Source organism: Coffea arabica, chromosome 6e (genome assembly GCF_036785885.1).
Source record: "Coffea arabica cultivar ET-39 chromosome 6e, Coffea Arabica ET-39 HiFi, whole genome shotgun sequence".
Lineage (NCBI taxonomy): Eukaryota > Viridiplantae > Streptophyta > Magnoliopsida > Gentianales > Rubiaceae > Coffea > Coffea arabica.
This window is the reverse complement of record NC_092321.1, coordinates 7,335,523-7,351,566: the sequence shown is the minus strand read 5'-3', so window position 1 is coordinate 7,351,566 and position 16,044 is coordinate 7,335,523. Positions and strand designations below refer to the sequence as shown.

The following is a 16,044-nucleotide window of genomic DNA, read 5'->3' as shown; positions in this document are numbered from 1 at the left end:
TGCCATCAATGGTCAATTTTTTTTTTCTTTACAACAACGATAATATTTATATAATTTGCTCTATCCCTACTCTACACTAAGGAAAAAGCATGGATTTAAAAGAATTAATGAGAGAAATTCGAAGGTAACTGAATCATCATCTTAATAAACGGGTGTCTGCAGTTCTTGACATTCATCCAATGAGAGCTTTAAACCTCTTCCAGGTGGCCAACTACTCTGTGAATAGTTAATTGCCATCAATGATTAATCGAGAGAGTATTATTCTAGTAAAATTTTGTTTGTACAAAGTGTTGGGAATCATGTATACCGCACAAAGGTACACCATTGAGAGTTCGAAACTTGAGGTAATTAAACCAGAGTCGTCCATGAGAACTGGCAAAGAGGTGCTTGTCTAGGGTTCATATCCATACCTCCGCACGCCAAGAATCGCAAGTTAACCTTCGTCCCGTAAAAAAACAATTAGTCAACAGTACTGTAGTAATAGGAGAGCAAACCACACAGTGGGATATTGATAGTGCTTAAAAAAATGTTCAACTAATCGTCTTCCACATGTATCAGCTAACATTTACTTCATCGCCCCTTATTTGCAAACCACCACGTTACTCCCACCGCCTTTCGAGTCCAAATCGTTTTTGACTTAAATGCAGTCTTTATGCCTTTCCCTTTTTTTTTTTTTTTTTTTTCTTTGGTTTTTAGAAGTAAGGTCCTTGTATTTGTTTTTCAAGATCATTAATGTGTATCAATCCATTTTGGCCGAATGTTGTTGTGCATGCGATCATGTTTCTTGCTTCATCGATGTAAACTTGAAAGGGACTTGAGTGTGGTCGGCCCAAATCCCAAAGATTATGACCAAGTCTTCTAGAATTGGCAAAATGCGGTACTAAATTTGGTAGGAGTTACTAGTAATCTGCAATCGTTTTCTTAATGATGGATAAATGAGAAAGTCATTAGCTTCTACCAGCAATTGCAGCCCATTAAATAAGGGTCGAACGCCTCCTCGTAAAGATTCGGACGTTTCCATTCCAAATGCAGTTGAACAGTTGACGATTACTGGCCACGAAATTAAAAGTTTTATTTAGACTTCAAGAGGCAATTCAAGATTTTGTAGAGAGCGTTCTTTCACTGGCATCTATTACCCGGCTCTGGCTGGACCCAAACCCGCTGCGTAATCAATAATGCACATGAAACATAGCAAAATCATCCAGCATTTGAACTGGAGAAAAAGAAAGGCAAATTTACGAAGTAATACCAATATATACTACTAGTATATATAAAAGAAATTTATTGAACATTATTGATCTCTCATCAGCCACGAATGTGATGTTTTCCAGCGCCAACAACGTACGTGTTTGTCCGGTTATAGTTTGCTAAGGTTAGATTCTTTTACTCTCCCCTCCCTCTCTGTTTTTCTTTTAGGTCTATAATAATTAATGTGATTCACTATTATGTACATCAAATGACTGTACATAAAAATGACTATGTTGTAGTATAGTATATTATTGTTGGTCATCATTCAATTATCACTTCAATTTTCTCATTTGACAAAGCAATATGTTAAAAGTCTCAGTCATGAGTCATAAAGTGAATCAGTGAGCTGAGCGCGGTTACCACGGGCTACATTTGTGGAAGAAGTTTTGAATAAAAGCAACAACGTAAGAATAATTGAGAATCCAAAACGTAAACATTTTACTAAATGGATTACCGACATATCCCAAATTTTTTTTTTTTTTTAAATAAACAACAACATTTAATACTTAGAAGAAGAAAATTAAATTCTATAAATTTTGTCTTTAAAATTTAGGTCAGACTCTTTTAGAACAACTTAATGATGGGTTATTGGTCTTCTGTTACACACTGATATGTAAGAACTAAATTATACCCTGCTGTCATTTATTGACACGTGTTCCTGGCAAGAGTTGAACGTAACCAAGACGAGTAGTATTATTGTAATAATTTAAAGAGGACATGTATCAATTAATTACAGGGGAAAACCACAAAAAATGGTCCATTGCATTTGAGCTTTGTAGTTTTTTAGTCCCTCATTTTAAAATAATGATGCATTTTGGTTCCTTTCGTCCCAGTTCTCATTTCTAACTACATTTTCACGTTTAATTCTAATTTTGAACTAAATTGAACCAAAGCTAAAATAAAAAAAAAAAGGCCATTCTTGAAACGAGATTTTAAACACTAAATCGAACATTCATTTTAAATAAATAATTTTTTTAAAAAAGCTAAGATTGGAAACTTTCAATTTTACAATAACACTCCAGAATTTGGAGAATGAGTTTGGGTACCTTAACAATAATAATATACTCCCTCTGTCCCACTTTGGTAGTCCTGTATTCTTTTTTCATCCGTCCCAAATTGTAGTTCTCTTTCCAATTGAAGAATGTAGTTGTATTTTAATTTTTCTAAAATACCCTTATTCAATGTAAGTAGTTGTTACTATAAACCTACCCCATTTAATGAGAATTGATTCTTTTTTTACCATCAATTCAAGTTTCCATAAAGTTGTACCATATTTAATGTGAGGGTATTTTAGGAAAATAGCAATCTAAATTTACTTTTCCAACAAAATTAACTACTCCCTCCCTTTTTTTATAACTGACGTTTAAGAAATTTGCTCTTAAGTACTTTTATCTGTCGTTTTACTATCCCCATGCAGCATTAATTATTTTTTCACAATTTTACCCTTTTATCTCTCTTTTCCAATACAGGGTTCTTAATTACTACTCCTAGTTAGTTTGCATTGCTTTTGGCCTAGTAAAACAGCACCATTTAGTACTCTAGTGAGAGAAAACATGGGTGAATTGGACAATTAATGAGGGTACAAAAGGAAAGTAGTGTATAGATTTAAACAATGAAAAACTTTTCTTAATTGGTGTGCAAAACCTTAAACGTCAGTTATAAAAAAAGGGAGGGAGTACTTTTTCTTAAACTGTGTGAAAAAAAAAACAGGACTATTAAAGTGGGATGGATGGAGTATTTTACGGTAATACTTCTCACTAGCCGCCAAAATTTTACTCAAAGTGGAGTCTCATAATTCACGTTTCACGTGTAATTAGTGATCACCTTTTTCCGGTTATTCTTCAGACTTCATCCGTATCCCTGATTGTTTTACTTTTTTACCTCGAACGTTCAATAAACCAAACGAAAGGGAAGAAAAATGCGCAGCCGTCGTTTGCTCTCGAATTGAATTTCTCCATTCACCGAAAAAAAAAATAATTAAAAAAAAGCCACAAACAGTAAAAGCACCATCGCAACCGTTACATTTCAAAATCACCGCGTTATCCTCTTCTCACTCGCGCCACTTCACAGTTCACTCCACATCGAGCGTTTCTCTAGCACACCGAGCTTCAGTAAAGGACGCGTGTCAGTTACGTTCCGAAGTCCGAGGGTGTCGAATGTTTAACTAACATGCATGGCGCCCCGCCATATTTCTTTCTTTCCCGCAACATTCAATGCAGCCCCTCTGCTACCATCCCTTTCCACACACTGGAACACTCGACAGTCCAAAAAAATGCAAGCAGCTAAAATATCCCAAAAAAAAAAAACTTACCCAATCCAACAACTCATTAGTCATTCATTCCTCTTACGCATTACCAATCGAAACAGAAATCTTTGTTAGCATCGACGGAGAGGCTTGAATTTCAGGGAAGAGAGAAAAGCAGAGTAAAAGACCGGGCTCTTTCGCTCTCCATAAATGCATTGCTCAACCACCGGTACTAAGTAGTAGTTGAATTTTAAACACACCTATACATACACCTTCACTGTATCTCTATATCTATATATATTTATATAGACTAGCATAACCTCCACAGTCCCAACCACAAATGCCGACTCCAATTTACTCTTCCACTTTTTTCATCACCTTCACCTGCTTATCTTCAAGTTTCTTCTGAACCTTGCCTCACTCCTGCGCAACAATTTTGTCATTTTTTTTAAATTTATTTTTGCTGGAGAAAGTTTTGATAGATAATGTGGAATTCGGCGGAGAATTTGTCCGTGCGGTCGTCCTCGTTTAGGGAGGACGACGACGACGAGGAGGCGCTGCGGTGGGCGGCGCTAGAGCGGTTGCCGACTTTTAATCGAGTGCGGAAGGGGATTTTTAGGAATATGGTAGGGGACAGAGTGGAGATCGACGTGGATAAGCTTCAAGTTCAGGAAAGAAAGGTGGTGTTGGACCGGCTGGTTAATTCTGTAGATGATGATTGGGAGAAGTTCTTCAAACGCATGCGCCGCCGATTTGATAGGTTCATTCTTTGTCTAGCTTTCTTTTAATTCATTTGCTTGCTTGGTTCCTGAGACTTTAGAAATGTGAAGGCGATGTGAAACTGAAACTTTGCAATGAGAAGGACGTTTCAAAAAAAAATTTAAAAAAATGGTGTTATAGTTTCCGATGACTGCAAAAGTTTCTTTAATAAGTACTATCTAACTAGTGTTTAAAAGATTAGGGGGACCGATATACTCGGACCTCCTGTTAATTGCCTATTTTGCTGAGCATTATGTTAACTAACTAAAGTCAGAGTTGGTTTTCTTTTTTTTTTTTTTTTGGGTTATATATTTTCTCCACTTGACGTTTTTATGTTTCGTTACATTTGTTTTTGGACTTTGAGTTGGCTAATGGTGGGCTTAGCTGAAATTAGGAGATTATGATGCTTATATTTTCGGGACTGGTAGATGGTAGTGAAATTGAAGTGATGCCTTGCCTTTTGAAGTTGAGGAATGTGGCACAAAGAATGCAGTTTGAGTGGTGCCTTTTCCACTGCTGAAAATTGATAATTCAGCATTTAAATAAACTGAACTCCTGGAATTGCAGAGTGGATTTGGACTTTCCAAAGATTGAAGTTAGATTTCAGAACTTGAGGGTTGAATCATTTGTTCATGTTGGCAGTAGAGCGTTGCCGACCATTCCAAATTTCATTTTCAACATGACCGAGGTACATTTAGGTTTTCCCATGTCTCCAGCAACAGGTTGTGTTACCCTGCATATCGTTCTTATCTGATCTCTTCCTCCTTTTGTTTTCTTTAACTCTGGCCAACCTGCCCTTTTGGCGATGAAGGCTTTGTTAAGGAATCTCAGGATACACGGCGGCAAGAGAAGGAAGTTAAAAATTTTAGATGACCTCAGTGGGATAATTCGACCTTCCAGGTGTGTAGAAAATTTTATCTTCAATCTAGTTTGGGTAGTTTCTAAAAGATAATGGATGATATGGATGTTAATTTGCAGATTAACTCTCCTGTTGGGCCCTCCAAGTTCTGGAAAGACAACACTGCTGCTGGCCCTTGCTGGACGAATAAAATCTGATTTACAGGTACTGGAACTGTGATCAAATTTTGAACTCCTGTTTATCATGCCACAGACCACCATAGAATATATGAATCGCACTCTCTTTTTGGACAATATCAACCAAAACCTTGATTTCTTCAAAGATGTCAGGAAAAATAACTTACAATGGACATGGTTTGAACGAGTTTGTTGCGCAAAGAACATCTGCTTATGTCAGTCAACAAGATTGGCATGTGGCAGAAATGACCGTAAGAGAAACTCTTGACTTCTCAGCACGTTGTCAAGGAGTTGGATCAAAATATGGTAAGCTTTATGATATCTTTTTTCTCTAAGAATGAAATTCATCACCTTGATCCTGAACTGTAGACTTCATGATAGAGATGCTTTTGGAGCTTTCAAGAAGAGAAAAAATTGCTGGAGTAAAGCCTGATGAAGATCTTGATTTATTCATGAAGGTACAAATACTCCTTTGAGTGTCTTGCTTCTTATTGCTTGATCATTCTACATCTGGAGTCTATATACTCATTGATTTCTTTATTTTTTGTTCGGAAAAGGCATTGGCTTTGGAGGGGAAGGAGACAGGCCTCGTGGTGGAGTACGTCTTAAAGGTATTTTCTGTGAGCAGGTTATGTTCACTGCTCATTGGCATTTCACTATGGCACTGCTCTGGACTCGCAATCCGCATCAGCATTTAAACTTGAAAGTAAAGAAAAATGTTTGCGTTTTATAGTATTTATTGTGAGTCTAAGAGTTCATAGTCTCACTTCATGGTCAAACCCGTGTTTCTTAGGAAGCTTTACAGATCAAGTTTGACAGTAATGTGTTGCAACTTCAAAGTACAGGCAATAACATTACTGAATAACGATGTCCACTGGCTTAATTACGTAATGATACCTCTGGTACTTTGTGCTTTTGTTTGTATGTGAGAGGGAGGGAGAGGGAGAGAAAGTGCAAAGGTTATTCATGTCAAAAGTCTGTAACCAAACACAAGCCCCCTTGTTGAGAGAGAGAATTTTGTAATGATTCCACAAGTTCTAAGTCATTAAGCAATCAAAACGCAATAGCTTCCTAGTTGTAGTTCTTCCAAACGTCACTGTAACAGTAGATTCTCAAGATAATTGGAGGTATTTTATATAACTTAATGCTGGACTGCAATTGAGATGGATGAGATATCCTACATGCTGTTTCTGTTTTGCCACCCAATAGTAAACAGGGTTGTTTGTTTTGAACGAAATACTAAAATCTATATCACAAAGATTCTAGGGTTGGATCTTTGTGCTGAAACCCTTGTGGGAGATGAAATGCTTAAGGGGATATCTGGTGGCCAAAAGAAGAGGCTTACAACTGGTAAATTCTTTAGGCTGCTGTTTTTTGACCATGGATGGCAAGTTTTATCATCACGCTTACTTACCCATGTCTGATAGGTGAGCTATTGGTTGGTCCGTCTAGAGTGCTATTCATGGATGAAATATCAAATGGACTTGATAGTTCAACTACTTATCAAATTATCAAGTATCTAAAGCATTCTACCCATGCGCTTGATGGAACTACAGTTATTTCTCTACTTCAACCAGCTCCTGAGACATACGAGTTATTTGATGATGTAATACTCTTGTCTGAGGGCCATATTGTATACCAAGGGCCCCGTGAAGCTGCTCTTGATTTCTTTTCATTCATGGGATTCAGCTGTCCGGAGCGGAAGAATGTTGCTGACTTCCTTCAAGAAGTAAGCGCTAGATGTCTGGTATTGGACTAATTGCTTTTACCTGGTCTTTAAATGTCTCAGTATTCTGTTTTCTGTAGGTTGTGTCAGAGAAGGACCAAGGGCAGTATTGGTCTGTTGATGACCGCCCTTACCGCTACATCCCAGTTTCAAAGTTTGCAGAATTTTTTCGTGCATATCGTGCTGGGAAGAACTTATCTGAAGAGCTGGCAATTCCTTTTGACCAACACTATAATCATCCAGCAGCCTTGTCGACTTCCCAGTATGGAGTGAAGAGGAGGGAACTCCTTAAAACCAACTTTGACTGGCAATTGCTACTAATGAAAAGGAATTCATTTATCTATGTTTTCAAGTTTATTCAGGTAATCTTCTAATGAAGTTTCTTAGACTTTAGGAGTTAAACCATCTTAAGACAAGGGCTAGAAATCAAAATGGTGTACCAATTGATCACCATGTATGACAATATATGTTTGTACTTGCATTTTTGTGTGCTAGTAAATTCATTTTACGGAGCATATTCTGATCTGAAACCTCATTTATCCTTTTCGCCAGCTACTTTTTGTTGCTTTAATCACCATGAGTGTATTTTTCCGCACAAGACTGCACCATGATACAATTGATGATGGAGGTCTCTATCTTGGCGAACTGTATTTTGCAATGGTGATTATTCTTTTTAATGGCTTTACTGAGGTTTCAATGCTGGTTGCCAAACTTCCTGTGCTTTATAAGCATAGGGACTTGCACTTCTATCCCTGCTGGGCTTATACACTTCCTTCTTGGGTCTTGAGTATTCCAACTTCACTCATAGAGTCTGGATGTTGGGTGGGAGTTACATACTATGTGGTTGGATTCGATCCCAATATTATCAGGTAATGTATTCTGTGGCTAATGCACCAGACTGTATCTTTTTACTGCATAGGAAGTGTAACATGTGATTCACTAACTTGCAGGTTCCTTCGGCAATTCCTGTTATTTTTCTTTCTGCATCAAATGTCCCTATCTCTTTTCCGCCTGATAGGTTCCTTAGGCCGAAATATGATTGTTGCAAACACTTTTGGAGCTTTTGCCATGCTGATTGTCATGGCTCTTGGGGGATATGTCGTTTCAAGAGGTAACTGGAGATTCTATGACTCCGTTTCATAGCTTTTTTGCTCTTTAGGCCTCTTCTTAAGTACATTGGGATTTCTTTATGTCAATTTATCTCCTATGTTATTGTTACAGACAGTATACCAAGATGGTGGATTTGGGGGTTTTGGATTTCTCCTCTCATGTATGCCCAAAATGGTGCTTCTGTAAATGAATTTCTTGGGCATTCCTGGGATAAGGTAATTACTGAAATTGTAATAAAAAATTTTACTGGATTTTTTAAAGTATTAACTAAATTATTGATGCCATTATATCATTAACATGGACAACCATGTGCACAAGGATCCTACAGTTCTGGGTTCTGGGAAAGGTTAAGAGCATAGAAACAGAGGCTATTTTTATTTATCAAACTCGTCAATTTGCATGGTGCAAATTGAAGTCAATTTTCTTTTGCAAACGTTTCCCGTGATGCCACTCTTGTCTAACCGCAGTTATTACCTAAGGGATTTACAAGCATAACTAGTGTAGTAAGTTGCAGCTTTTGAGACTTGCACAGAAAAGTGTCTTTAGCTTGTTGCTTTTAACTTCCTATTTCACTGGAAATTGCATGCAAGACAGGATTGGGAGTAGATTTTGTTTGACAGTCAGCAGTCAAAACGATTCATTAAATTCCATTCCTAATCTTACGTGATTCTTGCTTCTACTCAACCATTCGTCTCTTCTCAGAAACGCAGTCTTATTAAACTATTCTGTCCTTGAAAAGCTCCTTTTGAATCTCAAGATGTAATTGAATTAACTGCAATATGCCCTTTATTCATGCAGAGTGCTGGTACCAATTCATCATTGCCTTTGGGTGAAGCATTGCTGAAGGCACGCAGTTTGTTCCCAGAGAGTTACTGGTACTGGATTGGTTTAGGGGGTCTACTCGGATTTACAATCCTGTTCAATTTCCTGTTCACTGTTTTCCTGACGTACCTTGATCGTAAGCCATCTACTTTGCAGAATGACTCCCTAGAACTGCACTATCAATAATCAGAAATATTAGAATAGTCATACACATAAGCACACTTCATGGAAGCATGCCAAGAATGAATGAGTTCATTTTGGCTTGCTCTCTCTCTCTCTCTCTCTCTGTCTTGCGTACATACTCACATTACTGTAAAGTTTCCAAATTTCTTATGTCATGTCTTTATCTGCATCACAATGTTTGCAGCCTTAGGGAAGCGACAAGCTGTTGTTTCTGAAGAAGAGATTCAAGAGAAAGAGATTACAGCAAAAGGAGAACCTGTCATTATCCAATTACGAGATTATTTGCAGTTTTCCGGCTCACTTGCTAGTAATAAACTCATGAACTTGTTTTAATTTTCTTTTGCCTGTTTCAAAGGCATGCTTTCCTTTTTTCTTCTTCACTTGATAGCCATTTGTCACCTATCCAACTTCCCATCTTGCTTTGCTTCAGGAAAAAGTTTCAAACAGAAAGGGATGGTTCTTCCATTTTACCCACTTTCCATGTCTTTCAGTAACATCAATTACTATGTTGATGTGCCCCTGGTGAGTATAGTGCTGGCTTTGTAATCTGCAATTGGTCTTAAGGTACTTGTAAGAAATATTATCACCTCCAAATTGTTTCAGGAACTGAAGCAGCAAGGAATATTGGAAGACAGACTGCAGTTACTGGTTGACATTACAGGAGCCTTTAGACCTGGTGTGCTGACCGCATTAGTTGGAGTAAGTGGTGCAGGAAAAACCACCCTTATGGATGTACTAGCTGGCAGAAAAACTGGTGGCATCATAGAAGGAAACATCCATATATCTGGTTATCCAAAGAAGCAAGAAACTTTTGCTAGAATATCTGGTTACTGTGAGCAGAATGATATTCACTCCCCTTGCTTAACTGTTCTCGAATCACTTCTTTTCTCTGCTTGGCTACGCTTGGCATCAGATGTTGATTTGGGAACACAAAAGGTATGTCATAAAATGTGTTAGCCTTGATATATTCTGGGTAGGAGATGACTCTGCTTAATTATATATTTTCAGGCATTTGTTGAGGAGGTGATGGAACTTGTGGAGCTCACTCCTCTGAAAGGAGCTTTGGTTGGTCTACCCGGAGTTGACGGGTTGTCTACAGAGCAAAGAAAACGGCTCACAATTGCAGTTGAACTAGTTGCAAATCCTTCCATAGTATTTATGGATGAACCCACATCAGGATTGGATGCAAGGGCTGCTGCTATTGTGATGAGGACTGTGAGGAATATAGTGAATACAGGCAGAACAATTGTCTGCACCATACATCAGCCAAGCATTGACATATTCGAGTCCTTTGATGAGGTCCTTCTCTCTGTCTCTCAAATCAGTTCTCTCAATCCTTTGTTATCAATCTTCTGGACACACATTTTCTTCTTCTGTTGCATAACTATAATATGTAGATATCTTTGTTTCTTCAAACATAACCACAGTAAAGAAGCATTGCTCCTTAGGATAGAATCACCTTCTAATGATTTTGGATATTTAATTCAATTGTCAATCTACAGTTCCCTCAAACTACTAAAGCATGTGACAGTTTAAGTCACCATTCCAAGATGCAAAAAGCAGCATGGTTGGATCATTTGAAAATGAATAGAACAAATCCCATGTGTGTTCCACTCATATTTTTCCCCCAACATGTAATCGCTATTACTTCATGAATTCCTTAATTCTTGTCTGTGTGTCTGCATGCAAAAATGCTTGATTGTCTGTATATAAATCTGTAGTCATACCCTGTTCAACAATAGTGTTAATAAGAAATATGTCAAAAGTATCATCTGGCTTGATATATGTGAATTGTTAACAGGTAATTCTTGTCTGGGCCATTCTGAGTAGTAGTTATTTTTAGCAAGCACTAAAATAGGAACAATGCTGTAGAGAGGCCCTATGTATTTTCTGTTGCTTCCTGTACCAATGGAATAACCCTATTGCTCGTCATATGCTTATTGATGTTTAGCTGGAGGGTGCCAAGTGATTCAACCATTTTAGGAGATATGAACCACAAGCCAATTTCTCAAACCTTTTGCTTACTTTGTAGATTGACCAGGAAATGAAATTTTTGCTGCTCTATGCCTATTCCCTTAAGTATGTAGGGACTTCATGTTTTTGCCAGTAGGATTCTGGGGGAATAATAGAAGTATAGCTGTTCTTTCTTTGAAAATTTCTTATCTGTAACTATCCTGTAAGCGGGAATGCTGGATGAAAATTTTCCACAACTTAACACTTTCCTGACTTATGGGGCTACTGGGTATCTTCCTTTCACATAATAAGTTATGTTATCGGTATATGTTTCTGGCCATTCATTTTGCTTGATCTCTCTGTGAGTGCAGCTTTTGTTTATGAAACGGGGAGGAGAACTCATATATGCTGGACCATTGGGGCCAAAGTCATGCAAATTGATAGAGTATTTTGAGGTAGGACTTTCAGATGCTTTTATTTTCTTTATGGACTGTGATTACTAATGCAGTAAGAGTTGGCTCTTTGTTTTCTTTCATCTTATTGTCTTTTGTCTCTTTCTTTTGCATGTGTTTCTAGGCAATTGAAGGTGTGAGAAAGATCAGACCTGGTTATAACCCTGCTACATGGATGCTAGAGGTTACTTCGTCAGCAGAAGAAAATCGCATTGGTGTTGATTTTGCAGAAGTTTACCGGAGATCTAATCTTTTTCAGTACGTAAATTTCACATTATGTTAGTCTTTATCTTTCCTCCTTTTGGTTCCAGATTTCATTTTGGTATTTATATCCTCTTTTATGTCACAGACGGAATAAAGAGCTGGTTGAAAGGCTTTCTAAACCAAATAGTGACTCGAAAGATCTGAAGTTTCCTACTATATATTCCAAGTCCTTTCTAGATCAGTTCCTGGCTTGTCTTTGGAAGCAAAACCTCTCATATTGGCGAAACCCACAATACACTGCAGTTCGCCTCTTCTACACCTTCATTATATCTTTGATGCTGGGGACAATATGTTGGAAATTTGGCTCCAAAAGGTTCTAATTTGGCATCTTTTTATCACTGTGTTGCTATATTATTGATCTTAGAGTAAAGCATGCTTTGCCATGTTTGAATGAGCTGTTTCCTTATAGAGTTCGATTTGAATGATAATGTTGGTTAGCAGTCCAGACAAATAAACAGCGTTATTGAAGGATAACATGCTTCACCTTGTAAGTCAACCAAAAGAGGTTCAGTAATTGGGTAATAGCAATTTTTTTTTTTAGAAAGGATGTTGTTAAGATTACTCGATGCCCATGTCCTAAGTGTGTGATATTAGAATTACCTGGTGGCTTCTACCAACGGAACATGGTCATGGTATTAGTTACATATTTTCTGGTTGGTCTATTCGTGTAGTGGAAATTTTTCCCTGGGGTGGAGATTGAACTTTTTAGTTCCCACTCTTGTTGTTGTGCAATATTTAGGAATTGCGATTTAAAGTTGCTTAGACATGCAGCTGGCTGAATGTCTGCTAAGATAATACAGTTGCTACAATTACATTTAAAATAAAGGAAATGAATATCTTTCCTGTCAAGTTGAGTGACGGTCAGTTGTTGGAAGAAATTTAGCATTTAGTGGCAGAGAGCAAAAAGGATAAGTTCATTTATGTTCACTTTTGTTTGTATCATTAAATTCATATGCGTGGTTTAGCTTTTCCTTTATTGTGCATTAGCTTCTGCTCTTCTTGTTCCTATATATTCAGCCTTACTACTTGTATTTTCCTCAGTTTTGTGCTTATATATCTTTCAGGGATACACAACAAGATCTATTCAATGCTATGGGATCCCTATATATTGCGGTGCTGTTTATTGGAGTCACCAATGGAGCTGCCGTTCAACCAGTAGTTTCTGTTGAAAGATTTGTTTCATACAGAGAGAGAGCAGCGGGGATGTATTCAGCTCTACCGTTTGCATTCGCTCAGGTAGGATTTTCTCAGAAATATTATCTTACTGTCATTTGGTCCTAGGACTGATATTATCTTTTTCCTAATCCTCTCCTCCCAGGTTGCTATTGAGTTCCCCTATGTGTTCGGGCAAGCACTAATATACTGTGCAATATTTTATTCCATGGCCTCCTTTGAGCGGACGGTTTCAAAATTTATTTGGTACATGTTCTTTATGTACTTCACCATGTTGTACTTCACCTTTTATGGGATGATGACTACTGCAGTCACACCAAACCATAATGTAGCTGCCATTATAGCTGCTCCATTCTATATGCTTTGGAACCTTTTCAGTGGATTCATGATTCCTCACAAGGTAATGGAATCTTAGGTTCTCCTCTATTTCTGTTGTAGTTCATTTACCAGCTAGTAATCACTTATGAGGAGACCTGCTATCTTACTCTTAAAAAATGCCATCGTTGCAATATGAAATGCATGCCGTGAAGCCAAGATTGAGATTTTAATGGTACCTGGTGTCAGTTATCCCTTCAAGGAATCATCATTGTCGTAGACCCAGCAAATCAGAAGGGACATGCATATTGTTTATCAGCTACAAATGCCTTTTCTCGTCATTATCATTAGCATGAAGAATCTGATTAACACACACATGGATCACATATTAGATGACTTTAAATAAGAAGGCTATGTACTAATGAGTTCAGTTTTTCCTTTTTCTGTACAGAGGATTCCAATATGGTGGAGATGGTACTACTGGGCAAATCCTATAGCATGGAGTCTCTATGGCCTTGTTGCCTCACAATATTCTGACAGCGATAGACCTGTAAAGCTATCGGATGGGATCAATTCACTTCCTACAAGGCTTATGGTTAAACACGTTTTTGGATTTAGGCATGATTTCATTGGGATTGCTGGATTTATGGTGGTTGGTTTCTGCATCTTATTTGCAGTGATTTTTGCTCATGCAATAAAAGCTTTTAACTTCATGAAGAGATGATTTTGGTAGATTTCAGCACTCTTTAAGACTGTTTCCTCCAAGGGATGCTCCATTGATACGTAGGTATAGAAAAGCTGGAAATTATAAGACCTGTATAGGGCTAGACTTGTATTATAGACTGATGAAGATTTTACTTCATTCTTTTGCACACAACAAACAATGACCAACTGAAATTTACCCAATTCGGCTGTTAAAGCAATTACCTTTTTTGTCTTTTTTTGAATCAAAAGGATTACGAGGCTTGCCATTCTCATATGTACTTGACTTGATATACATCAATCTCATAGATTAGTAGACTCCCACGTCTGTTATACTTATGGTTCAAAGTTGCGGTCGCGGTTCGGATCGTTTCACATCGATTTCGGTAGATGCAAATTTTAAAGCATTTAATATTCTAAAAATTGTGAATAATATTCAAAAATATTCAAAACAAAAACAATAAAAAAATTAGTAAAGGAAAATCTGTAAAATGTAAATTTGCGAGTTGACTAGGAATGATTTAGACCGATTTGGCTGAGAACCTTTTATGGAACCTTTCTTTGAAAAGTCTACAAAATTGATCAGCAACCTGATGACACTGGGAAAAAAATCAAAGCTTACACGTTTACACCTCGTCTTTGTCAGATCACCTTTGGCTCTTCTTCGGTTCTTTAGATTCTAATTGGGTCTTGCCCCTTGAAGTTTGGATCTGTTCATCAGTCTGAAGTCAACCGTATCCTCTTTAGGCACATGCATCTTGCCTTGCTGACTTCTTTTGTGAGGTTATTCATAACAAATGCCAAATACAAATTATGCTACTTTCCATTCATCAGGGTGATGAAGAGTAGACTCGTCTCTGTTTGCCTCACCCAAAACTCCCATGCTCCGCATGAGCTGTATGAACTCGTTCCTCTTTGAATACTAATCCACAAAAGCACGGAAGTTTTTCACAAAAACTGGTTCCAATTCATACTCTTCGGCCAATGATTTGAAGACGTGAAAAGAAAAGGCCATTCTGGCAAGTCAACCGCATCTTCAAGGTGGAATTGGTTAGTAGATCCCAAAGGGACTTGAAGATTGAATTCTTTTTTCTGGACATTCCTCTTCAAATATTACCCAGTAAACACGCTCACTATTACCAAAACCAATCCCTCAGCTTTTTCAAGCCTTTTGAGGATAACATCGGCATCTGGCGTTGTTCCCGTAAAGGTGCCTCCGGGACGAACCGAAGCTGATACATTGGCCAAAGCCCGCGGTGCACCTGCCTCCTTAGACCGTGAATAAATGGCAGACTCGCTACGACAAACATCAAAACGGGCATCATCTGCTAAAACCCTCAAAACAATCTCCACACAAAATCTTTGCCGGGAATGAGAACGAAAGTATCTTTTGATGCGGCTGATGATGACAATGATCAGAATCTCCATTGACGGCACGGCAGTCTTCAGTCATATCAGCGCCAACATCATATCCGACCTTTGCTTTGTTGCACTTGTTAAAAAGATCAAGAACTGATCTGCTTGTCTTGGCAAAAATTTGAATCAAGAAGCCCTTTATCCAATTGTTAAGCTTTCGTTGATGGATCTTGCTTCCCGCTCTTCCAAACTCTGATTGGTCCTTGCACTATAATGATCAGCAACTCTCTTCGCAAATTCTTTCGTAGTATGTTAGTTGAATACTAGTAACGAAATCTCTTAAAGTATTAGTAACTTCCGGAAGTATCAAATCACTCACTTGATTTATTGCTAATGAGCCAATTCAACTTACCAGTAGCTTAATTTCCTCAAAAAAAAAAAAAGGGAAAAGAAAAAACCTTACTTACTAGTAGCTTAAAGAAAATGTCAAATTGGGTGCCATTGGGGTATTTATAAGTGACCAACGCCAAATTATTGGTAAGTTGAACAAGTTACAATCTTTGTTCACCCGTCCTTCATGGACGGTGTAATCCGAAAATATACGAGATAATTGACATCTCAACCTCACACACCGTGGATACCCATCCACCCAACAAATTTTCGTTATTTTTTCTAAAAAAAAGTTACAATCTTCGTTATTT

The 16,044-nt window shown here is 37.8% G+C and overlaps 1 protein-coding gene and 1 pseudogene across 2 annotated transcripts; one reads left to right on the top strand and one right to left on the bottom strand.

Moving 5' to 3' along the window:
- Positions 1–3,613: 3,613 nt before the first annotated feature.
- LOC113696088 (ABC transporter G family member 32-like) lies at positions 3,614–14,191 on the top strand. 2 transcript variants are annotated; one of them, XM_027215424.2, is made up of 24 exons: positions 3,614–4,253; positions 4,820–4,940; positions 5,064–5,152; positions 5,231–5,315; positions 5,434–5,593; positions 5,669–5,745; positions 5,845–5,898; positions 6,547–6,637; positions 6,715–7,016; positions 7,094–7,375; positions 7,566–7,882; positions 7,964–8,124; positions 8,235–8,338; positions 8,922–9,081; positions 9,313–9,435; positions 9,559–9,650; positions 9,732–10,064; positions 10,137–10,427; positions 11,453–11,536; positions 11,658–11,791; positions 11,883–12,110; positions 12,862–13,033; positions 13,116–13,370; positions 13,737–14,191. In XM_027215424.2, the coding sequence occupies exons 1-24, from the start codon at positions 3,979–3,981 to the stop codon at positions 14,007–14,009; spliced, it is 4,263 nt and encodes a 1,420-aa protein (XP_027071225.2). In that variant the 5' UTR covers positions 3,614–3,978; the 3' UTR covers positions 14,010–14,191. The 2 variants fall into 2 exon arrangements, with proteins under 2 accessions (XP_027071225.2, XP_027071226.2); XM_027215425.2 differs by lacking the exons at positions 3,614–4,253; positions 4,820–4,940; positions 5,064–5,152; positions 5,231–5,315 and having other exon boundaries at positions 5,455–5,593; positions 5,671–5,745.
- Positions 14,192–14,476: 285 nt separating this feature from the next.
- LOC113697503 (mRNA cap guanine-N(7) methyltransferase 1-like) lies at positions 14,477–15,646 on the bottom strand (annotated as a pseudogene).
- Positions 15,647–16,044: the final 398 nt, after the last annotated feature.

Bases quoted from the DNA above. Each gene is read 5' to 3' on its own strand.
- LOC113696088 (XM_027215424.2), top strand. From the start codon at position 3,979: ATGTGGAATTCGGCGGAGAATTTGTCCGTGCGGTCGTCCTCGTTTAGG. The intron at 5,746-5,844 runs GTACAAATACTC...TGTTCGGAAAAG, and splicing joins ATCTTGATTTATTCATGAAG to GCATTGGCTTTGGAGGGGAA. The intron at 7,017-7,093 runs GTAAGCGCTAGA...TGTTTTCTGTAG, and splicing joins TTGCTGACTTCCTTCAAGAA to GTTGTGTCAGAGAAGGACCA.